Source organism: Bombus bifarius, unplaced genomic scaffold, assembly GCF_011952205.1.
Source record: "Bombus bifarius isolate JDL3187 unplaced genomic scaffold, Bbif_JDL3187 scf7180000008058, whole genome shotgun sequence".
NCBI lineage: Eukaryota > Metazoa > Arthropoda > Insecta > Hymenoptera > Apidae > Bombus > Bombus bifarius.
Window position 1 is genome coordinate 1,024,029 of NW_022884422.1, and position 25,672 is coordinate 1,049,700.

At 38.9% G+C, this 25,672-nt stretch overlaps 2 protein-coding genes across 5 annotated transcripts in view; one reads left to right on the forward strand and one right to left on the reverse strand.

The window, feature by feature from the left end:
• Positions 1 to 25,672, forward strand: part of LOC117208272 (synapsin) — a 40,950-nt gene that overhangs the window by 10,126 nt on the left and 5,152 nt on the right. The gene's annotated exons all lie outside the window — the stretch shown is intronic.
• Positions 59 to 23,799, reverse strand: LOC117208273 (metalloproteinase inhibitor 3). 3 transcript variants are annotated; one of them, XM_033449314.1, is made up of 5 exons: positions 23,293 to 23,799; positions 2,784 to 2,910; positions 2,618 to 2,700; positions 2,305 to 2,541; positions 59 to 1,868 (listed from the first exon to the last, which is right to left on the reverse strand). In XM_033449314.1, the coding sequence occupies exons 2-5, from the start codon at positions 2,908 to 2,910 to the stop codon at positions 1,647 to 1,649; spliced, it is 669 nt and encodes a 222-aa protein (XP_033305205.1). In that variant the 5' UTR covers positions 23,293 to 23,799; the 3' UTR covers positions 59 to 1,646. The 3 variants fall into 3 exon arrangements, with proteins under 3 accessions (XP_033305205.1, XP_033305204.1, XP_033305206.1); XM_033449313.1 differs by lacking the exon at positions 23,293 to 23,799 and adding an exon at positions 13,526 to 13,680; XM_033449315.1 differs by lacking the exon at positions 23,293 to 23,799 and adding an exon at positions 13,089 to 13,131.

The following is a 25,672-nucleotide window of genomic DNA, read 5'->3' on the forward strand; positions in this document are numbered from 1 at the left end:
GTTATAGAATATAATTAAAATAAGGTAACTGCTTAGGTCTGTATATAGAACGAACGAATATGAGTTTCTCGTTTATTTCCCATCGTTTAAGTATTATAATACTTTACAAAAGTTATCAAATGAAAGAACTAAGACTAAGAACATACATCGTCTCGTGTTACGTTCTCAAGCTAGGAAATGCCGGCTAACTTCCGTCACGTCGCGCGTTTTTTAGTGTTTTGTACTAAAGTCCTACCCATGTGCAGGGTTTTTGTTTCTCGTCACTCTTATCGAGAAACAATACGTGATTACGCTTAGATACATAGTTGATAGGTTAGAGTACCTAACTTGATTGTAACATTTCTAACACAACGCTTAGCATCTTTGTGCTACCCTCCGAATAATGAGACAACATGATCGTTAAAAGGAAACTTGAATTTTTTTTTCGTAAGAAATTATATTCCTTAAACATTGTTTTTTAATACTATAAAATATCTCTTTTTCTTTTATTTATTCATTTATTTTTTTTAACTGACTCGATTGTAACTTAGTTTCAAATATTCAGAGACCTGTACAAGACTTTGCTAAAAATTAAATACGTGTTAACAGTTTCTTATATAGAAGAAATAAAAGAAGAAGAAACTACGTACAACGAAATGAAAATGAGAATAATTTAAAAATGTATAATATACATCAATAGCCTAATATATACAACTAAAAAGATGGCCAATCATCTATACCTGCTATTTCAGATTTCACGAAATTCAGTCGATTCATATTGCGAGTCAACGTTAGTCTACGATTCAATTAAACGAAATAAGGTTAACAGCGATGATTAACGGTAGAAGAGGAAAATTTCAATCTGAATCGATACGAACAAAGTTTTTTACCGATGATTCTTCTCAACGCGGATTAATTAAACGTTGAATATATTTAACGACGTTTATTATTCGGTTTGTGAAAGAAGTCAACGATCCCAGAATAAATATTACCGACGACCGATTAAAGAAAAGATGAAAATAGAATATCAATTATTACAAACGCGATGAAATAGACATCGAAACATCAAGGAAGTAATTTATCATGAAAATGCAAGCAGTTTCAAGAGTTCGACGGTTTATATTATACCCCTGAATAACAGCTTCCCCTCAGCTAGCTGTGTACGATTTTCTCCAATCGATTCCTTGCTTCGTGTATTTAATCAGCGTACAACTTTTGTACTCGTCGATATATCACTACCCGATTAATACTTCTAATGGAACGCAACAATAAATAGAGCATGACACGATACAGAAATGAAAAAGTCACATTGCGAATTAATGCTATCTCGACCATTTGACTTGGAAAATTTCTTGAATATTTAATTATTACAAATATTTCTTCTTTGAAGATACCACATTGGGTACACAGTTCGCTACAACACACGTTATAAGATAGCATTAATTTGTCAACATGTTTACATGGTACAGCGCCAGTTTGCTGCATATTGGAACGCTCATTGCACACGAAGTAACATTATTCTCGTGGGGATTCTGCGAAATTTCACAAATACGTTCGTAAATCGAGGCATGCTACGTGACTTGGCACGAGCAACGTCGATTTTTCGCCAGCGTGATCGATTTTCTCGTTCCACCGTAGAACTTTCGCATGCATCGAAATAGAAAGATTTAAGGTTCTCGCGCCCTCTGTTGCTCGCGTTTCTGTTGATACTCCTTGATGCAGTTCTTATAAGGAACCGACGGGACCCAAGAGCATCCAGCTGGTCCTGGCATGCAAACGCCATAATCCCTCTGGCACTCTTCCGGACCAGGTTTGCTCTCCCATAGACATTCTTTGCCATCCGTGCCTTCTAGAGCGGCACCCTTGGTCCACCAAGGTGTGTAATAGATCTGCAATTCATGAAACGAGCAGAGTATAATTGAAAGAAAACAGTGGAATTCTTGGTCAATAAGGATTCGATATTATGGCCGATTGGTTAAAATTGATCGTAGCTGAGATGAGAATTCGGTCACATGCAACTGTCTGTGTCGTCTTGCACTATTGAACTAATCATTATTAGCGAAATTTTACAAGTCACAAGTTATAAGAGATGGAAAAGGAGCTCTATAAGTACAATTTGCAATGTGTTAATTTACTAACGTTAATAGTTGGTAAATTACTGTATAAAAGATCTCAAATGATTGATTTTACATCGTTAGTCGATTGACAGAATTTTAAATATTTTTCAGTATTAAAATTAGGATTTTTGCATATTTAGGAAAGTAATCGACAGAAAAATGTGTCATGAAAGCTTCATATTTGTACAAATAAAAATTTCTCACTTACGTTACACGGGCAACCGTAACGATACAAATGCCTGAAACCTTTTCGTTGTCTGCTCGTCACAGAACGCCAGGCCATCTTTATACCACACAACGATATGTTCGCCTTTTCACCATCATAAGTTTTGCCGCTAACAACGTAAGTTTCTCCAACTTCAAGGTCTACTCCACATAAAACTTCGGACGATGCGGTCCATAAAATATTTTTCTTCAGGACGGTGTACGATGTCTTGTTGTTTACCTGTAATTAAAAAACAATCAGGTGTAGATTACGATACAAAACTGATAAGTAAAAATAGTGTAAATGCCATACGAACCTTGAAGATTTTATTGATTTTCACGCTATAGGCGATTTCATGCTCGTTCATGTTCATCATCTTCTTCACTCTTACAAGAACGACTATCATAGAGGAGAGAAAAAGCATGTTTATAAAGTAACAGAAGAGATCGTATTTTTCTAGCAAATTTCATGCAAATTCTTACCGAAATCTGAATTGCAAAATAGTATTTGAGGGTGACTGCTCATGCAGCTACACGCCGCGACCCTCTGCAATGGAGCCAGCGACAGCGCTATGAGCAGAATGTACATCCAAAACCTCAATTGCCACATCTGGAAACAGAAGAATCGATTCAATTACATGGTGAAAGTGAAAAGTAGTTTCTGGATGTTTTATTGGTGGCAATAAAAAAAGATGCATTAAATCTTATCAAGTATCATTGGATTTAGATTAAATGTTTATCAAAGATAAGAGTGAAAGGTAGAAATGATACGATAAGAGGCAAGGTAATGAAACGATCTTGAATCGAAGACGTGTAACCATTGTAAGAAGATAATGAAACTTCTGAGAAATGCTTGTGCTCTCAGACAAGATCCATTTATCTCCGAAATCTGATTACATGTATCCGAACGATCCGAGACAGTTGTCACCTGTCGGATACGGCGTAACATATAACTCTATTCGACGAACGAGAAACTGACTGACTAAGTCATGAGAATGCGTGTCTTGTTTTTGATGCAACAAACGAAGCATCGCGTCGAGGTGAATCATGACTGTTCCTAAACGACTAATCTGAATTTGCTATTGCTCCATCTAAATCTGGTATCTCGGCAGCCCACCTGCAAACCTCGTTAATGCAAATTTATTCAATCCTTGCAGAGCTGTAACGTGTGGTTAAATTGATGTGCGAATTCTGCGAAACTGACGATCAACAATTGTTAACACGAGGTCTTGAATAAGCTGCCACTGGCCTCAAACACGAAACTATCCGAACAGAGAATAGTTGACAAAACTGGTTTAAATGGACTCCGGAGTCACGCATAGTGACTAAATCCTTTTAAATCAATGAAAATACTCGAAAATAGTGTTACGAGTAGAAACATCAATCATGGAGAACAATGTTATAAATTCATTCATAACACCGAGTATAATGGGGAAGAATCAACTTTGGACCGACAATAAACGTTACGGAAGCGCTGCAATTCGGCCTAGTTTATCGACATCAGCTGGGCCAGGTCTAAACATAGACGTAAAATGGAAACCGAAGTCCAACACGGACCAGAAACGCTGTGAGCCGTTTCAAAGATCGTATTGACGATACGTTTCCTTGGACTGCGAGAATAGACCGGTGGACAGCTTAGAATCTAGGCATTCCTAACGGAACCGACTGGCTGCTGCAAAACTTTCTTCGGTAACTATACTGTGGTTATGTGCATCGATAAATTCCAAATGAATTGTTGGTATTTACACACACACGTGCGAGCGCGCATGCGCACGCGCGCGCACACACACACTATACTACTTTTATAACTAAGTTTTAACTAATTAACTAATACTTTATACTATAACGGAGAACTTAAAGAATATTAATGCTTTATGCCAGAAATCTTGAACTACTTTTTCAATTTCCAATAAAAGTTTCTAATCAGAAATAGATCCAACGAACGAATTAACAAAATATTTCTTATGTTAATGTAACAAATCAAAGAAGAAAATGGGGTGAGGCATATACGCCCTCTATATATGTGTTCTATGAGGATTGATAGGGTAAATCACGGTAAAAATGAGATATTTTTTAAACGTAGATATAACTATTAACAAAACATGGAATTGGAATACGAATACGCACATAAATAATCATAGCCATTCAGATACTGAAAATAGTTGTGCGTAGTAAACAAGACAAGACAGCAATGGTACACAAAGTAATTTTCCGATGCCATAAAGATTTCTTTCCGTAATGCTCATCCATTTGTTAGAGAACTCACATCTCTCACTAGTAACGCATACAAATTTTGATCAAGAAATTGTATTTACAAAACGAACGATAATGCACGAAAGCATGTAGTAGGCTCGGCCTATAAATAGTAAAATCGTGAAACATATTTGTTTCAGTAGGAGCAAAGAGGTTAAGACACGAACACGAAAACGATTTCGGTGAACTATATCGCCATCGAACTTCAACGGAATGTACTGAACGTGCACAGATCGTTAGCGTGCTCAGGCAGTCACGATATTCAACCCTGTATCGATACATCATGCTCGAAAATATACGTTTACGAAGCGTAACACACAGTGTTACTTCAAAGCGCAAAGTACATTTATAGTAAATGACAGACAAATTCGTAGGTGTTCTCGTTGGAATCATCGTTTAACACGCTTTCCAATAGCACTCATGCACTATCATTGAACATTTCGTGTGATAAGCTTTCGTTACGCAATGGTTTTAAAAAATTTATTGGTTAGTTGACAACGAGTTAGCCATTTCAGGCGGAATGAATGTTAATAGCAAAGGCAATTTGAGTGAATTGAACCACGTTACGCTAACGTCAGGACGCTCGTAGAGCCACTTGCTCAACTGTGTTCTCTCCGGCTTGCAAATTTGATTTTATTTGCGTTTCCAGTCTTATTTCGTGGTTTTATCACTGCCGTCGAGGGAGTTGAGTATTATAGTGCCACTAACAAGAAACAATTTTATGTTTAAAGATCATAAAGCTCTGTCTGATTATTGTAATTACGTACGGAATATAGCGTGTCCCAGAGTTATGAGTTCGAACTCGAGTGGATAACGAACAATTTGCAGTAGCCGTGACTGGAAACTTTCTACATAACGCGGATGAAAAATTCTATTTGATATACTGTGATTAAGAATAAACATAAATTTAACTCTCTAGACTTCATTCTGGATGGCATTCTATAGGTGCCTGCAAACTCACTAATTCAAATGTCCTCAGAATTCATATTTTTATTTTACACATTTGTGCACACCATGTACATTTGTGCATCTCCAAATTTCCTATAAATGCAAACAAATTCGCAATCTGATAGTTACTTTCGAAAACCGTAATAGTCAATACTTTATTATAACAAAATTTCCTTTCTAAGGACGAAATTTAAATTTAACGTTATTAATTAAACTTCCATCGATTGAATTCACTTATCTGAACATGAACGCATATTGATCAAAGAAAAAATCATAGATAGTCGGAATAATTATTTAATTCCAATTACCCGAATAGTCTGCCGTGCAACAAGTTCAAATAAATGGTGTTTCACCGTTGTTATAAATTCTGCCAACTATTGAAGTTTACATTTCCAATTGGCGGACATGCGTTCATGCAATTATCAGGAAAATGAATGTAACCGATCGAGCGCAAAGTGTATCGAAATAGTTAATTGCGTGCAAGAATTTCAACGGAGCCACAGTTCGTAGCACCCACACCCAAATGATGACACCGATACTCTCACGCAGCATTCATCCGATGCACTTCATGCATCATCACGCAAAACGAATTGATTGGCTGATGTCATATAGGCAGCTACGTACTTGCATTATTTTTATTTCCATCGGCAATAATAAACATACGCGAATGGATCGTCCGACCCACACCTCGTGACGCATCGACATGACGACCTATTGCGCACCCAAACATTATTCGTCAAACGCATCACGATTTACACCAAAAGTACGAGTATTTGAACACTTATCATAGAAATCTTTCATGTCCATATTGTGTATGTTATATAAAACGTTTTGAAATTTCATTAGCACCGTAAGAAGACACGACTGTCATAATCATATTGGTCAATTTTGAAACTCTGAAAATATATATACTATATAGAAACTAGAAAGATATTTATTGCATAGGTATATGTATATATGTATTTAGTAAAAAATTAGTATACACCATGCATAGCTTTCTCAACTGTATAATAAGTGTCAAAGTTCATTATACTGAATATCGAGGTTTATTAATATAACGGGTACTTGACTTCAAATAATTTTATGGTTTCCGGAATATATACTTCTACCAAATATGTCGTAGTTTCTATAGATATTTTCAGATTTACTTCAAACATTACAAATACGATTGCGATAGTCATATCTCATAATAGTGTTAATGAGATTTCAAAATGTTTTATATAACACGCAGAAGTTGTCTACAACTGCTTAAATATTTTCGTGAGTCTGTGTATTTCGTCTGAAATTTAGTTATTACGCGGCTTTGTTTATGCAGTTGATCATATAATTATTTCCCAATCGAATTGTGCTAGTTTGGTGTTAGGTTTGCAACCCGGTGTGAAGTGAGTATTACCCGATATGCTGAGGACGGATTCGATTTCGTCCTGCTCTAGTTCGAGCGAGTTTTGTTTCTACGCGCTAAGTTGTGGTCATGGTTGCATTCAGAAGCAAAGTAACTGTTTGAAGATTTGTGGACTCGTTTCAAGTTACGAAAATTTCTTGGTTAACCTTTAGTTGAAGAGATAAAATTAAGAATCTTATTTCGTTTCGAACTTCCTGAAAATCATACTTTGGTTGTAAAGTATCGAAACTTACGGTAGATCCGTTGGGATTTTTTTTCCGTGGAGAATTAAGACGTTCGAGGTTCAATTCGCTAAAACCAACGGAATGACATAAAAATGTTCGTTTTACGAAGATCGAATGCAACCAAAGGTGAACAGTATTACCATTTCGTGTTAGCAGAACGAGCGATCCGACTGGCGTACGATGTACGAAGTAATTTACGATCGATAATTCTGGCCTGAAGATTTGTGATTGCACGGATGTAAATAAGTGCGCAAGGCTACGCCAATTAACCTTAAACTCCGAATAAGTTTATACACGGCGTAGCGCTGTTGAACGTAAATGAGCGTCAGGCCACGCATACTCGCTACAACTCATACTTATGGTAATCTAAAACGAGCATACATATAAGTGCAATAATATAACTTCTCCGCAGTTTTCTCGAGTCTAGTACAAGCGCAAGGCTAAACGTTGTGATAATTCACGCGCATCGTTGCTACGAACGACAGATTATCCAGAAAAATCTGTAATGGTCCGAAATTGGCAGGAATGCATAGTACAAATACCAATCAACTACACGGACAGAATTATTAAGACAAGTAATATTTTAATACCTTCGATATTTGAATATTGTCTCGCACGATATCTAAACAGTTTAAAATTGTAAACAAAACAAAAACAATTGTTAAAAAAACAGATGTTTAGCTCCAAAATGAAATATACTTAGACAAGTTTAGTAACGTGGGCTGGTTTGACAACGGACTGAATATTTAAATTGTTTCCCTTATGAAGTAGGAAGGTTTTCGCCTGGTTTACGTTTACAAAACCACGATGAACTACAACATTCGACTCTCATGACCACTCTTACGGCTCTTCGATGATGAAACATCCGACGGATCAACTAAGTTACATAATAGTCCTATACGAGTTAATATCTATTGATTCAGCATTTCCTTATCGGGAGCATTAAAATCACACTCGTCCCGCCTGCACGTGACTTTACGTAACTTTACCGGTGCGTTCAAATACGTGCCGATTTATATCGGGTACATCAGCGAAAGGATTGCCTCGTGCCCGGTCCGGTCGTAACGTTTATCGCTTTCGTATATCTTCATTAAGACGGGAACATCGGAACGATGCTGTGCGTGATGATGTCGAACGACCATGTTTAGATGGTGCACGCTTTAAAAGGTCATCTCGACGCAGAATTCCACGAGTCACCGTGGCAAAACGACTTGAAAATGAACGCGATGCGTTGTGGTGATTCAAAGGGATCAAAGCGCGTCATAATAACGTGTCGAGTGCACTTCTCGTGATTGTAACGACGTTAACACGTTTACCAGATCTTTTCTTACCTACATACGTGTGTCTACTTTCTCCGATCTCGCGTTTTCATTTGCGGCGTATCGTTGCAACTTACAGACTCCCTGCTACTCGAGTTGCTCGCGGAGATTGTTATTCCCCGTCGCGTCGAACCAATTAATTTACGTTCCGTTTCCGTCCTATTCACGAGCGTGAACTTGAGCTGATTTTCTTACCAATAAATATCACGCGAACATGACTCTGCGAATAAAAAATTTGTTTCGCTTTTGAAATCAATGCAGTTTAAGCCGAACGCAACTTGAATTATGAACAATTGAATGTTTAAAGTTCGAAGAATAGTTTGAGAAATATTGCGTTTGCAGAGAAATGATTTCGATGTTTGATCATAGTAAGAAAATCAGTTTCAAATGTTTCATGTTTATCATGGTTTACAATAAGAAATTGTGTTCTATATTTATAAAATATCATAAGGTATAAAAATGAGTATAGATCGAGCAGTTTCTATAGTTAGACGTAGAACACAACAAAGTCTCTTCTTGGTCAATTATATTATGTAAATTTAGAAAAGGTAACAACATTATATTAGTCTTTCTCGTCCTCACTATACTCCAGACGGCACTGTCAGATTATCATCGTTTTAGGTCATTACAAAATTATTTCAATGAAATGACGATAGTACCTACTAAGAAACTTCCAAAATGATGACGCAATCGTATAAAAATTACACCAAACAAAACGGTTAAATAAATTAACATCATACTAAGTTGATTTACTGCTACATCCTCAAAATCGACATTACTTCTTCATCTACCTGACATTATACGATGAACCGGAAGTAATATTACACACGATAGTACAAAAGAGCATCTAGGAAGAATTTCTTTCAAAACAAGGAAGACAATCGCGGCAGTAATTGAATACTGACTTGCATCAGGCATTCTTGCAATTGTTTACAAGATACAGTGGGCGGATTTACGCGACCATTAGAACGCGTTCTCAGCAAGTTCTTGAAGTTTTATATTACGTTACAGCTGACAGCAGCGGCAGCGACAGCAGCTCGTATCAAATATACCGGGGCGTGCACCGGCTCACTAGTTCCAAGCGTGAAAATGTTCATCGTCTTACGAGTTTACAGGACTCCGATCTCACGAACAGGAGAAATATATCGTGTAAACTATTATCCAAGCAGCCAGATGATAATATTGTGCTTAACTCAACGAGTATATTTCCACCGAGTGGTTCAAATGTTGAAACTTTTATCAGAAACGGAAGAGGCGTGGAATATAAAACCCGTTCGATTAACATTTTGCCACGGTAACAAGATTGAAAATTAGCGATGACATAAAATCATAAATACGTCTATAAATCGTGAAGGTTTATCGAAGCGTATATTGAGATATTTGAGACGCTATTTGGCTTTTAACATAAATTATGCTTTATAAAACGCTTTCTCATTGACTTAAGATTAAGTGAGAAGGAATAATTGTTTACGGATCGAATGAACGATTGTTCTTTTGATTATCAAGACTCGCAATTAATTATTGCTCGCTTCAAGAATAAACGGATTGCATATCGTTCGAACGAGTTCTAACGTTATGCTTAGATTTAACGAACTCCCGATTTCGAAGTAGCACATACATTAAGCCAAGAACAATTGTTCTCGTTATCGTTACCAGAAGTCGTTTCGCTGGATTAGAATTCTTGGAAATCTTTCTGAAAATACGCTCGGTCTATTTTTAAATTTCAAGGATAAGAAAAGGTTAGTTTCCACGTTTCTGGGTAACTTCGCGGGTATTTGCAAATTCAATAAACAAAAAATTGAGATAGATACCATGTAAGAAATGCAGAGACTCGTTTCTTCTTTAATTAGACGTAAGCATACAGTGTTAAACATTTTTTGATGCTCCAAAAAATTGCAGAAATATATTCGAACATAAATTTTTGTGGTCGTCGAATTTCGAGGTACGAGATTGCCTCGTGGATGTTGAATGGAATTTATAGCGAACTGCACCTCATTAAAAGTTAATAACAACCCTTTAGTGGCGAAGAGACAGGCTCCTGTAGGGAATCAGCTAAATCGATGCGACGTAGAGAAGAAAGTTATAAAAATAAATTGGCGAGCATTTTTCAATAAACGACGTATTGTACATTTTAATGGTAATCACGATGTACTTTATTGAAGAACCATCATTTTCATCAGTATCTACTTATGTATTCATTAATTCAGCGTTACGTTAACACGCGGGAAATATGATGCCCAAAATTTTCTCTCAATGAATTGACTGGCCTTTTCATCTCGGCCTGGATAAATCGATTACTCGCTTTCGTCGCGTCATCGACCATGAATACCGGTTTAATCGCTACACACCAGACAAGTTATATATATAAATTTTATATGTAAAATTTCAATTTTTAATCACCCTCGAATTCTATTCTATTTCTGAATATATCGTTTTTTACAGAATGTATAAAATTTCATTAATTAAACATAAATAATCCTAAACATTTCGTGTTTGCTTGAAGTAGTATGTCACAGTTAGTAGTCACAGTAATGTCAGTAATAAGAGCAGCAAATCAGAGCGATGTAATTTCTGCGCACACTTAACAAGAGTTGGAAGACTCAACGTTTATGTAGATAGCAATTAGCATCTCTCACAATCGGGCAAGCTAAGTGCTGTACAGAGGCTTTCAAACACGTCGTTTGAAGTTCATCGCTGTGTTTGCTAACAGTGCATATAATTAATGCGCAAGAAATGACGTCTCGCATTGACGTGCACTTGCGTAATTTCATGCGAACGATGTGGATTGAATTGCATGAAAAACATTGCCAAGAATTCTTAGCGGATTTGCAAAAATATTTTTGTTCAGAAATATCATGAAATATTTAAAGAAAAGTTGAACGATTCTTGAAACGTCCTTCCCCCAAGACGATGTTCCCTTGGTTCAAATATTCGTTATGTTTATCATAATTCCGGAATGTGACATCAGTTGAAAAGCCATGCAAATCTGGAAACATATTGCGTAAACGAAATAGATGTGTATGTACATATAAAGCATTGTATTCGCATGTTGCTTTAGCGACTTATCTTTTACTTTCTATTCTTATTTATCTAAGAAGATATATAAAAAGTGCATAATAAATAACAAAAAAGGGCTCATAACAAAAATAACCTTTATGCAGGTTTGTTTTTCTTCAGAGAAACAAAAAAATACTCTGGCATCTTTAATTTTTCTTCTATATGTTCAAACTGTTTGAAAAAAACATTTATCATATTACACAATTGTTATCAATGTATTTGTACTTATTGTAGATGGTTTAGTTCATTTTTTTTTTTTTTTTGGTTGTAAGACAGAATATAATCTTCTGAATACTATATTAAATATATTATCATCTAAATGGGCGGAAAACTTGACAGGAGCTGTTTTGGCTAATTTATCCCTCAATTTCCACGTTTAATTACTAAATGAAAAATATTTTGTATAGCATCGATCAGCAAACAATCGATCTATATTCTTAATTCCACGTTTAAAAGTGATCTAAGTATCGAATAATGCGAACACAGAGCAACATTTTGTTACAATCTAGATAAAAATACACTGAAGTAACGTCCAACGTCTGGCCATGCGTCGAGTAATAAGATAAATCTGCAGTTTTCCTCAGAAACAGTCGAATCATTTACGTTCTAAATCCGCGACTGCAAGTGCAGATGCGATGCAGACAAGTATTAATTATACGATTGATCAATCACCGGCAAATGAATGGTTGGATGACGACCGCCACGATGTCACGAAGCGCGCGTGATTTCGAATCATCGCCGCGCGATAGATAAATCGACGATGGTACCGATCGCTGATTTACATTTTCCGAGCCATTTGCTGCAAACAGCGTTCGATTAATGAAAACAATTTAATAAATGGCCACTCGATCCTGAGACACGCGGTACTACCGCGAACACTGTGCTATAGCAAGTGTTGCAAATTGATAATTGCACCGAGGCTAATAACAGAGCAGCATCACGCGTGCCGCGAAATGCGCACGAACACAATATGTCACGAGGATAATCAACGTATAAATACACATCGCTTATCGTCATTATCTGACATTCATCTAAAGAGCAACTAGTTTTCACCTGAGGCGGTTCATCTTCGATGAAAGTTCATGACTCAACCGGTGCACTGGCAGAAATTAAACATTTTAAAACAAGCTTATACTTCGAGCTAAGATTCCGAAATATTGCAGTATTTCGATACCAGCCATTTGTAATTATTTTATGGATTTTTGTTTCCCTATCTTATTTGTGTACGTGTGTAAGTACAAAAATGGATAAGTTCGAGAGAAGAAAACGATTAGTGATTCTAAGAATTTTCTCGTTCACCGTATCATGCGTGGATAACGTTGATTGAAAGTAAATATTGCTATCTTTTACGCTACTACACCGCATATGTAATATTCGTGATGTGTATTTAAGCGATAATCCGTAGAAATCGTTAAGAAGTAAAACGAAGAAAACGAAAAAGATATACATTAGCTTTCGTAAGATGGGAAAAATAAATCGACGTGAAAGTCGACAGTTATCGCTTGCGGATGTCTATCGCTTCTGTCATGTTAACCTTTGCTAGTTTACACGTGACCGTCTATTAAATTGAACTGGATGAACTCACTCTAGTTTCCACGGAATGTCGAAGCTTTACTTGTCCGCTTCTAATACAATCCTAACCTACCGACATTTCACTCGATTTAAAAATCTCACATCTCCAAATTCACTATATCACCCAAAGGAAGAAAGACGAACAAAATATGAATTTTTAAAACAATTTGATTTCTAAAAAAAATTCACCGCGATTCAATTATCAATCATGAATAGACTGCGGATATTTATGTAGAAACAAATTTTCGTGATCACGACTGAATAAACGATATTTCTTTCGCTTAATATATATTATAACGAATATTCTACTTCAGAAATTTTATATCGCATCTTTAAATTTTTCACAAACGTATAAAAATCTGCAGCCTAATCGTGGATATCGAATTTTCACAATTCACAATTCGTCCCCAGAATTTCGCGAACGTCGAATCGAGTAAAAAAGGAACGAACCTCTAGAATCGAACGTTTCCAAAAATAAAAATTCGCGTGACGATGGCGAAACGGAGCAGCAGCCAGGTAGAGGCTTCTAAGACGCCCGTCAAAGCAGGACTGCCCCAGTTCCATCGTATTACCGCTATTATATTCCGCGGCAGCATCCGTACATGCGTGTACGCATGAGCTCTGAGCTCGTGTACACTTGCCAGCTCACTCACTCGCATGTTCGTCAACGCGAATATACTGTCGCGGCGTGCAGAAGCTACGAAGCCGAGCCGAAAGAAGGAACGCGAGACTATCTGAACAGCGATTAATCATAAATTTGGACGTTACGTCATGTCGTGACCGACGATACGTAGTCGGAAGTGCAACCGACTAGCCAACGATTACGTCGATTCTTCTCAGTAAAAACGATGGATCGGTGTTGCCGTCGATCTTGCAGATTTTAATATAAACCCGTTTCACTTATTATTTCTGTTTGCTTGTTATTATTTATGACCATGTCACTGCCATCTACGAATTGGGACGTATTATTAGAATGAAACAACTGTGAAATTGATAGATCATTAGATTTGAATTTCTTAAAAGCCACACTGATCATCTCTAGTCGTCACATTAGTGTAACAAGTTACGACTACAAATATGGATTTTTATAATCGTTTATGCTATCCCTAATTCGTTTCTTTTTTATGATGTTAAATACTGATTAAGAACTTTGTAAGAAGTGAAGCTGATCAATTTGGCTTCTAAGAGGCTTATTTACGAGATGATTTTGGAATTAAAGAAGAAATTTGATAACTTGGGAAAGCGTATAGCAAGATTTGTGAGTCAGTTAGTGATATCTGGTACCACATAAATCACGATTCTTGTATCTAATATTAAAACGAAACCATGACATAATAAGTATATTGAATATGTGCATATCTCTGATATTTGTATTATATTTAAGCGGAACAATGGAAATCAACATTGTATTGGTTCATATATTTATCGCTGCTGATAAGTATGTAGTCTGAGCTTATTTAAAAGATTAAAATTTTATAGACGTACATGTAAATACGTTATCAACGTGTCGCGCAATTTTGGGTGTTTTGTCAATCAACTCCGTCAAAATTTCGTCAAAACGAGTTGCAAAAAGACGATAACGAATTGAATGATATTATACACTGAATAATACGCACAGAAAAAAGTATTACGAATTCCTCGATACGAGATTCCAGATACATATATCTTCGTACTTGTGCCGAGATTTTGCATCAAATTCGATATTCTTAACAGTGAAAACGGAGATAGCGATATGCCTTTTAATTACATTTCGATATCGATGCCACTGCTCGGGACGATAGCACGATTAATCATGTATTTGAACATCGTGTCGTGTTGCTCGTTTACTGTGCACAAACACATATGTACGTATACTGAAGAATTTACTACATTTGACACATACGTAAGTACTTTGTTATGAACGATACCAGAGGGAGTACGGATTTAAAATGAAAGACAAAAAAAGAATTGACGAGACCTGGCATGGTTTCAAACTCGAATGGCAATTCATCTCTCTACGGTTTTGCACAACTGCTCCACGATACCCGCTATTATTAATCCAATGCGTAACATTGCAATTTCGTTACGTTCAGCGCAATTTTTCTCCAACCACATGGAAGCTCGTGAATCAAGTTCCTGCTCTTCGTTCGAAAGCTAATAAACAAAATTCCCACGGGAAACATGTGTAAGACATTAGATACGATCATGACGAATCAGTCTGTTTTTGTAACCATCCGGGATTCGACTTTGTTGAATTGTTAAAACTGATCTCAATACCGTTAACGTTCCAATTTCCCGCGGAGGTTTGATCAGTGGGCAAATTGACAGGTCGAAACGTTTTATTATGGTAATCGAGGGAATTAGGGTAATCACCGATGCAACGGGGAAAGTCACGGCGATAAAAGTATTCAACGCTGCTCTCGTGGTGTTCGCGTCATGAATGCGTATCTATATTTACAGTGTGACTCAGTGTAAATAACGAAGGAACTAAAGCGATACTGGTGGTCGACAATTTGCGCCTCGTTAAATCGGCCGCTATTGCGACCCGATAACAATCCGCCAGTCTTCATTTACCGATCGAAATAAAAACGTAATCGCGCCGATTCACCGTAATGCACGCACGAGCTGCATTAATTCGAAGATTCGTAAGCGTAGAATAATGCACGTCTCGTACGCTTTGGAAGTCTCTACGTATGATTCAGCATCGATCCTGGAGGATTACGTTAAGATGCAATTTCGTGGACGACTGTCGGGAAGAGAAACGAGAGGGTGGAACGATTGTCAAGTACATTTAGGACGGTCTACGACAGATGTACAAGACAGCCAGGCCTTGGGTGCGATTGTTATTGATAGTAAACGGAATTTTATCGCTTCCACAAAACACATGTTTGTAGAATAAAGAAGAAGCATGTTCATGGAAGTGTTCGCATTTGTGAAAATAATCGTTGGCAAAGAAAACGTCTGGCTATAAATTGCCAAGAGGAAGTCGTCGCAAGTTGCATACAACCGGTTGGGGAAGCAGAGAGGAAACAGAATCAACGATCAATTTGCGAGAAAAATCTGGCCTTAGCATTGCCACGAAATTGCGTGCGGGCATGTTTCGTGCACGGTTTAATAGCGATAACCGTGCTCTGCCTTGTATGTAAATTGCGGTTGGTGAACAATGAAGTGTAATTTCGTAGTCAGAGCGCAACTGGGAAATTTGACGTGATTCGATTCTAAAAACGCCAGGTCTCTTTCGAAACGGTCCGGTTGATAAGACGTAGCTGATAGAGTGCTTTTACCTTGTAAACAATGGTACAGATTAGGCTATTAGCGACACTTTCTATTTTGTGAAACTTTTACTATATCATTATGCAAATTCGATTGTTACGGATAAAACGTTGAAAATTATAGTAATAACGAATCACTCACGGTATAGAATGAAGAAAATGATCGACCTCGGGCGATAGCGCGTAGATGGGTACGCGATATATTTATCAGAGTGTTTGGATTTAGTAAATTACTGGACCAAAAATATAGGGCAGCTAACGACACAGAAATAAATGGGCAGCTATTTTCACGCGCATCGAAGAAATAAAAGTGTTTCAAAACAGCCCGTGGGTCACAAACCGCTGACACGGATTGTCTGTATCTATTTTTAACCAGACAGGGAAAAAATAGAGCCGCTGACTGACGAATAGCTCTATCTTTGGTGCGAATCTACCGCGAAGAATTACAACGATGTACTTATCTGCGTGCCAACGAGAAACATTCTAATCCTTTTATTTACCGAACGAACGACACGTTGTTCTTCTTGTTGGAATTAAATACATACGTTTCTATATAGATTAGACGACTGTATCTTTATAGTTTTCAACTTTTAACTCCGATATTCCAAGGAATGATGCGTTGAAAGTTAATTGCAATAGGATTATGCGATTCTGCGTAAAATTGTTTCTTATTAAACAATATCAATACCACAAAAGTGAATGTACATAGGCGTATCAAAGCAACCAATATATTTTAGACCTCGAGAATTGCCTACCCACTGACGACAACTCATGAAAATAACAGATGAAATCACAGCCGATTATTATCAAGCGTGCACTTTGAATTGCCAGCTCGAAGCGTGGGTAGAGGAGAAAAATGTAGACTTCCTTTGACGCGGGTACACCATTTGCATGGCATGATTTCACGGAACATCTGTCAAAAAGGGAGCCGCGGATCGCGTCTCCTCCTTCGCCCCGTGAAAGGAGCCGCGCGACTCCGACACTGGCTACAAAATATCGCGTGCTACATGTGAAGAATGTATTCGGGAGAGTTACATGTTTGCCTATAACGGGTAATTAATTCTCCGTGCGGATTTACCAGGCATCGGGCTCGGTTAGAATTTCAGAAAATCGAATTTATCACTGAAAGTTCACGTGGCTCGCGTTATATACGAATAGTAAATCTGCGTGTGTCGTTGGAGTTGTCGTGAACTAACTCAAGAACGAATAGACTAGAGAGAAATAGAGTGAGATGGGGGGGGGGGATAAGGGATGTGAAAAATAAGTTGAATACACGAAGCAACGACGGGACGTCGCGTTTAACGAATGGCTCTAATTACTAAAACGCTTTCCCATCCTAGAAAACATCTCGTTCCCCGAAGCGTCGTTGCAAAAGCGTTCTATACACGCGGTTCGCCGCAATACTCCTCTTTCGCGTCGATGAATGAGATTGCTGGCCGCTGAGTCACTCTGCTCGTAGTAGCAGCGTTAGCTGGCCCGCAAAAGAACGCGGCAGACGTCAGAGAACAGAGAGAGAGAAAGAGAGAGAAAGGGAGAGCTGACTACCTCTAAGTATCACTCGTAATAGTCGTAATACGTGGCTGAAATTTTTAAAAAGGCCCGTTGATTGATCGTGCACGACGCACGAAGGCTTTCTGCGTATGTACACGAACTTGTCGATCGCTAACTTATGGCGATCGATGCCAAGGACTGACTCAACGGCAGCGATCCGCCTGCACTTCAAAGCAGCCCGCTTTCTGCTGAAAATTCATTCCTTCTGCCAACCGATTCCGTACTTTCCGCGAACCACGACAGCAAAACATCGCGCTCACCAGACACTGAGGTGGGAATGCAAAGTTGTACGAGGAATTGTTTCCATCGATACTACGAAGCCACTTGTAATTTGATTACTCAGTACTAAAGAATGTCGAACAAACAGTTTGTTTAAAGAATACCTTTCGCCAAAGAAACCGCGAAACGTGTACCTGATTTCATATTCATACGGAATTCGCTGTACGAGAATTTCACACGACTCTGGAATACCAAGATAGTAGAAACGCGACTGGGAAACATCGTAATACTATTATAGAAACGTAGAAACACAGTGATTCAAGCTGCTAGGATCTCAATCAATTTTTGTTGCGAAGGCTTCAGGAAATGAACGTTTCGTTGGTTGAAACTTACGAATATACCTTTAGAAACGAATGCAGCACGTGCAAGGGTTGTCGTACTCTTTCATTACCGCGGCTTAATGCTTCAGCCGCGCGTAATGCGATCGGTTCTTCGTGCCAACGAATAATAGCGAGGGTTAATTAAAGCTCGCGCGCTCGATTATGTGTGCCACGTAATCTTATACGCGTTTACGAGTGAATCCTCCTGAGCGCGTGCAGAGACTCGCGAAGAAGATTAAGACGAAGAAGAGAAAAAGAAAAGGTAAAAAAAAGAATGCTAACCGCGGGCAGAAAGTGCATGACTAGACTGACCATATATTTGTGATGATGTAACGGGAGAAACCGCAAAGACCACACCCCGACGATACCGCAGCCACGTGCTGTTTCGTAAGCTACCGACTTTTAGGCAAGGCCATTGCGATGCTGCTTGCTCCCCATAACATGTTTTTGGCCATTCCATGGCGTACATCCTGGACATTACCTTGAGATGCGGCAAGTAAGATTCGTGGTCTGTGATTCATGTCGGTATTTTCGGAATTATGTATTAAATGTATTTTTATGGTTATGTAGTGTTAGATGTTTAATGTGGGGCAAACTGTACAATCACTTTTTTAAGATATCCATGACTTTCATCCTGGCTATTACCTTGACATGCGGTTAATAAGATGCAAGTGTTCTGCAAATTATGTATTAAATGAATTTTTCTGACGAATGCTTAATGTAGTTTAAATTGTAGAAATTATTCGAGTTCGCGGAGTAACTACGTTACCATTAATCTGCATTCTCTGTATTAAGGACCGCTGGTCTGTCGAAGGTTCTTGAACCGCAAGCGAAGTAATCACTGCGTGAGAAATATAGCACCGTGCGATGTTTCCGGGTGGACAAGAAGAGTAAGTTTGTGGTCTCGGCAGTTTCACGAGTCCGTCGAACGTTGTTGCTCGTTAGTGCAAACAGCAAGACTGTGTCTCGCGTCTTGGAACAGTACAATTGGGAGCAACTACGTTCACACAGAGTGACAATTTTAATTGATCGAGAGAACACAATCGAAAACAGTGACAAACAATGCCGCATTCCATTAATTTGGCTGACCTTCGACTCAATAATGTCACGTTTTGATAAAGGAAAAGAAAAAAAGAAATATATATCAGGGAAGGACAGGTATCGCGAATTCCGCGGAAATTATTAATTTATTATTGGCGCCAGAGACATGTATTGGATAATAGCCAAGGACGGAGGAACGTCGTTAATCACCAACATAGCTCGCGTGCATTCGCGTAGTCGAAAGTGCACAGGACCGGTTCGAATGAGGTCGTGAAATAATACCAGAACTACGAAAATAACGGATGTAAAACGTTGTTAATTCGTACGACGTAAGAATATAAGTATAAATATTACCAAACGCGCGGTAACAGGCGCCGGATAAAGAACGCCTCTCGTGCACACTGTAATCAGGATCGCGGGACGGACATAAAGCAGCGCTATAGGCATAAATAACAAGAAAATTGCCAATAACTCCGAGACGTACGTTTGAGTCTGTGGTGCGTTTGATCTCGGAATAGTTCAGGATTTATCGACCAGATTCCCAGATTACGCTATCTCCAGTTGCCATGAAAGAATAGAAAAGAAGAAGAAAAAATCCGGAAGAAGAGGAAGAAGAAGAAGAAGAAGAAGAAGAATGGATCGCGAACTCCCGTGGCGTTATCGAAACGCAACACTGTACACAGGCACTGTGTCCCCCTATCCTCTGTACATCGTTGAACGGCGCGCGTGCGATCATGAAAACGGGCTGCTATAAATATTCGATTCGCTGCTCTAATCTGTTGGCTGACGAGGTATACCAGGTCTACCAAGTCTACAGAGAGCCGTCGCTTATTCTTCGAATGGAAATAAAACGCGTGTAGAGCATAGGTAGACACAGTGGACGGGTGACCATGCGAATACGCGGGCCTAATACACGTTTCTGAAGAAACGTACGTAGATAGCTAGGTATACATAAGCGGAGACCGGCTGGTTGGCGCCACTCGGTCCTCTCATAGCGTATCGGAGAAACGCGTAATAAACGTAATATCGTACACGCCGATATGACCCGTGCATTACGTTCTCTTATGAGAGTCGAATCGGGGGATTATATCTTCCTCTTCCAATCTTCCTTAATCGGCGTATCACAATACTACGTCGCAACGTGGGGAGGTCAGAAAGAATTTATAACACATCCCAGGCTAGTCATCCCTGTTTGTACTTCAGGGAAGTCGCTTTAGTCTAATGAACAGCGACCACGATCATTCTCGATCGTTCCACGAAATTGTTCCTGGACACGAAGAAAGTGCATGTAGGAGATTTGCAATTAAAACTTTAATTGACGATATCGTAAGAAATATTGAGTATTTTGTCCTATGATGGAATATTTTTGAGAACAGAGTGACGAAATCTATCAGTGTGAAACGTTTCACCTCAATTCAAAACTCGAAGGTCTCATTGTAGGTTCAGAGTATTGTAGTTGTAATTTGAAAATAAACTGGTATCGCTATCAAGTTAAAGACTCTTTTTCTTGTACAGAAAGTATTTAGATTTTGTAGATGGAAATAATAAATTGCACTTGATTAAACTAATAATTTTTTCGGTTAAATTAAGTAGTTTCTTTAGTGTGAAATAACATAAAATTCTTCATATAATTGCGTGATACCTCCTTCTGAATGGAGAAATGCTTTCAGAATTCCCTTACAAGTTTTACGAGCAAATTGATAAAGAGGATAAGAGAGATAAGAATGAAAAACTTTGATTACGGTTACGTGAAGCATATCTTCAGACTCCATTCAAACAGAATACCGTATTTAATTGTCACTATAATAACTTTGTTTCCAATGATGTTTGTTTGGAAGCGTATATAAACGGTTCATGCGAAAGGTTCAATCATTAACTCGACGCCACAACGCGGCGCCGGCAGGTACATTCCTCCGTACGAGAGGTACGATATAGTCAACTCGAAGTTCATGTCCTCATATTTTCTGTCGTCCGCTTTATCGAAATCGATTCCTCGACAGCATACCGAATTCGATTACATGGATATCGGTTTCGCCAATTGAACATCGAACGAAGCTTCTCTTGAGCTTTACAATATGCGATCTTTCTTTGACTTTCCGATCAAGCGTGGAACATATAATCCACAGTTAACAACCGGTTAAGTAAGATCGTCAAATTTTGATATTTAATAATGTCGTCGGACGTTTAGTACCTATCTAACGTTAATGTATTGTATTTAATGAGGTGTGCTCCACACGCTGAAAATGATAAATAGGACAAGCTAACGAGCAAATGGTTGTTCACCGCCCTATATCGAATCGATGAAAAGGTGGATTGGAAGTTTGTTCTCAAGAAATACCTACACAGCCATGAATATGAAATTCCTTTTAAACACATGTTGGAAATACTAACATGTATCAAATTGAAATTAATTCAATTTCGTCACCCGCACCTTGTTGGCAGTAATTGACAACAGATTATTAGAATTTCGTTAGCATAAATTGAGGAACTTTTGAAATTATTCTTCGCTACGTATTACCCTAATAATTTGTATTATTTTGTTTATCGCGAAATATTGAAACTATAATGTATTTTAGCAAATAAGTAATGTAGACTTCTTAATAGTAACTTTAAATACGTCTCAATTTACAGTTAATTAATTCTTGTTCGCTGGGTAAATAACTTCTTACATTTCTATTATCACAAAGGTATTCGTCGTTATCGATATCGGCAAAGCGAAGAGGAAAAGAAGGCGATCATAGACATTACTGGACACGATAGGTCGAACCTCGACTAATTAGTATCATGAATTATTCATATCGTGAGCTGTCGTTTAAAGAACATAACGATGACAGAATATAACGAGATGCGAGGGTTTTATTTGCGTGTAGTAGCGAGAAATAGCAGGTATTAGGATCTTCTTTCGAAAAACGCTGGGTACACGAATACCAGGAACATAATAGATGTTGCTGGATAGAATTAACATAATGAAACGATCGTAAAAGTCTACGTCTCTGTTATTTTCACGATTCGCGTGGATTCTCGCGTTTCAACCATGGCATTCGTGGCTGGAATGTCTGTCTTCGCATAAGGTTCATATGACACGGTCTTAGAGCTAGCATAAATGATCCTCTACCGTGCTCATGTTGTCTGGTTTAGACTTATCGTTTTATTTATACAACTAGCGCTGCAAAATTCGCAGTATTTAACAACAATGCCTTGAAACAATGCATAATTTCTACGTTTTTATCTAAACATCGGTAAATTCGCTGCCAGAAACGCGTGAAACATAGACTCGATTGTCTAGAACACATTAGTCTATTCGATTGAATACACTTTGATTAGAAAAGAGAGCCTCAGAGAACGCGGTTCTGCGTTTCCTCGGTGCACGATTAGCGAAGTTTATTTTGGCTCGCGAGCGAGTATGATGTCATCGTTTTGATTGCTACTACGATTAAGCGACAAATGTATAACTTAAGGCCAAATGGAGTCAAAGTGCAGCCACTTTTAGTAGCGAATGTTATTCTCGTATCTACTAATCTTCGAACGCTTTGCTAGAAAGTTTTATTGACATAAAATCTATCTACGGATCATATGGAACAGTAAATTGTCTGAATGATAGATAAATAACAAAAAGTCGTAAATATGTCGATAATATATCGATTGATAAATAAGAAGCGAGTAGAGAGAAGTACGTTAGAGACACAAAGGTATATCATTAAAGACACGATCAGTACAGGAACACGAAACCGCTTTCAGGTACAACGTGAAAATCGTACATGCGGTGCACAGATACCTTTCTTCGTGACCCCGCGTAGATCCTTCCGCTTCGGCTTTCCTCGTAAAGTTTACTTGCACTCTACCTTTCTCTCCGTTATTCTCCTTGACCTCAAAGACGCGCAATCATTCTTCGAAACTGCGAATGGTTGTACCAGAGTCCGTCGACGGGTCGACGCAGCCGGTAGATCTTTCAGAAGCGACTGCCTCTCCGTGAGCCGGCGAGTTCCGCGTGATTCGATTCGCGTGCACCACGTTTTTCTCCTTCGTTTGCGGAAACTACGATAGAACTGATAATCGAACGAACACGAATCGTACTTAACGATGAGTGGAAGCTTTCCCGCAACCGTGTTATAAATAAACGATCTCGAGTTCGCCAACTATATCAGCCGATACACCATCGACCGTAAACGAGAACCGACTGGATTTTCACGTGTGTTTATCGATCGGCGCACACGTATACGTCCAACAAGAGCGGACCGTTCGCGCGCGAGCTTCGAAAAGCAATGCAAGCGCGAACGACACGGGAGCCTCTCGTTCCTTCCTACGTTCTTACGTCGATCTCGCTGCTGTTTCTGTCTCCCTTCCGATCCACTCCTCCTCTCTCTCTCTTTTTCTCCTACCCTGCTATCCTCCTCACTCCCATTCAATCATACCTGTCCTCCGTCTCTGTCCCCATTTCTGACTTTTACCATTCTCTCTCGCTCTATACCGTGCTCTTCTGCTCTCTCTTCCTCTCGGAGAACTTTGCTCGTTCCAGCGTGCTACGCTCTTTTTCTCTCTTTCGAACTCGATCATCTTTTTTCATACCTCTCCCCCCCCTCATTTCTTTCGTTTATCCCTCTTGTTTTCTCGTTACCTTCCTCGTCTACTTTCCTCGTGTCCTTGCTCGCTCTTCTGTTCTTCCTTCTTCATCTTCCGCAGCTTCTTACCTATATCTTCGTCACGCATTTTCATTATCGTTCTCCTCCTGTGCCGATCCACAACTTCTCCTACCATTGGAGTTTTCCCCCTTCCAACGCTCTCATCCCCCACTTTGTCGGTATACCTTGCTCGCTTTGCGTCTCCTGCCGGCCACCCACAGTCCTCTTTCTCTTTCTCTCGTCTTCTCTCTCCGTTTAACCGATGCTTCGTCTTCCTCTCTTTCTCTCTCTCTTATTTCGAACTTCGTCGATCTACTTACATTTTTCTTGGCCAATCGCCCTCCTCTTCCCACAACACGACCTCAAGCTTCGCTACGTGCCTTCCTTGTTCGCCAAAACGCGCTCGCGGGGGTTCCACTCATCACCGTTTGATCCACGATTACTATCATTTAATACGTCCGCCGGCCTTTTTTATAGTTCCCTTCACGAAACACGAGCCGGGATTGGCCAGAAACATATTTTGTCTTTGAAACGCCCGCGAACGTAGAACAGATCGGTTCTATTAGCATTCAAAGAGCCCTACCATAGCCTACTCGGTAAACAGAGACTGGTAATATATGTCCATAATGTTTATTCGCTTGATAAACGGTAATTCACATAAATTCGATAGCTTGTGGTTTCTTCTTTGAGTCTGATGGTGCTTTCTAGACGAGATTAGCTACATACATTTGTACACATTATATAAACTTCGTGGCTGGAATGTTGGATAGCGGGAGGAATGCAGATTTGATTGGTTTATACTAATAGGATCTTTTTTCGTTACATGATTTAAAAAAAACACGGCGTGCGTATTCTTTCTTTATTGAACAAAATGGTAGTTGATCAAAATTCATAGAACTCTATTTCTAATTTTTCAGTAATCAGCATTTCTAAAGATACATTGAAATGTTTAAAATAAAATTATACACTAATTAAATTGTGAGATATTAGATAAGATATTTTAATGAAAGCGGAATTTAACTTTTTACGTTTCTAAATTTAAAATATGGGCAGAAATCGATGATGGTGCAGAACGATTAGAAAATCGGACAAACGTTATCGAAAGTGGGTGTGACTCGTCAAATAACCTTGGATGGATTATCACCGAAAATTTCGCAGCAGATATAAACGTTGGTTTCGCGGACGTGAACGGCGCATTATTTTTAGTGCGTTCAAGTACGACGAACAAAATCGAAGGCGACACCCCTGTGTATGTCTGCCCTCGGAGTCCTCGACAGTCCCCTCGAGCACGATAAATGATTTATCTCCGTGTCCCTCGCCGTTGATCCCCGTCGTTGGTGTTCGTGCCACGGGGGAACGGACACGCGTCCAGCGGTGCTCAGAAAGTCACTTTTGCGACACCCACGTGCCGACATAAACACGTGGATACGATACGATTTGAGCACTGTCCATCGGAGAATCAGCGCAGCCAGCCTGTGGTGGCCGGACGTACGCCCATGAGACGATTCGTTCAACAACCACTTCCTTTTTCCACGT

What these genes read in the sequence shown, in the direction of transcription:
- LOC117208273 (XM_033449313.1), bottom strand. Translation starts at nt 13,639, where the DNA reads ATGGAACTGGGGCAGTCCTGCTTTGACGGGCGTCTTAGAAGCCTCTAC. An exon ending in GGAAACGTTCGATTCTAGAG is followed by an intron (nt 2,911 to 13,525) that starts GTTCGTTCCTTT and finishes TTCTGTTTCCAG; the next exon opens with ATGTGGCAATTGAGGTTTTG. An exon ending in ATTTTGCAATTCAGATTTCG is followed by an intron (nt 2,701 to 2,783) that starts GTAAGAATTTGC and finishes CCTCTATGATAG; the next exon opens with TCGTTCTTGTAAGAGTGAAG.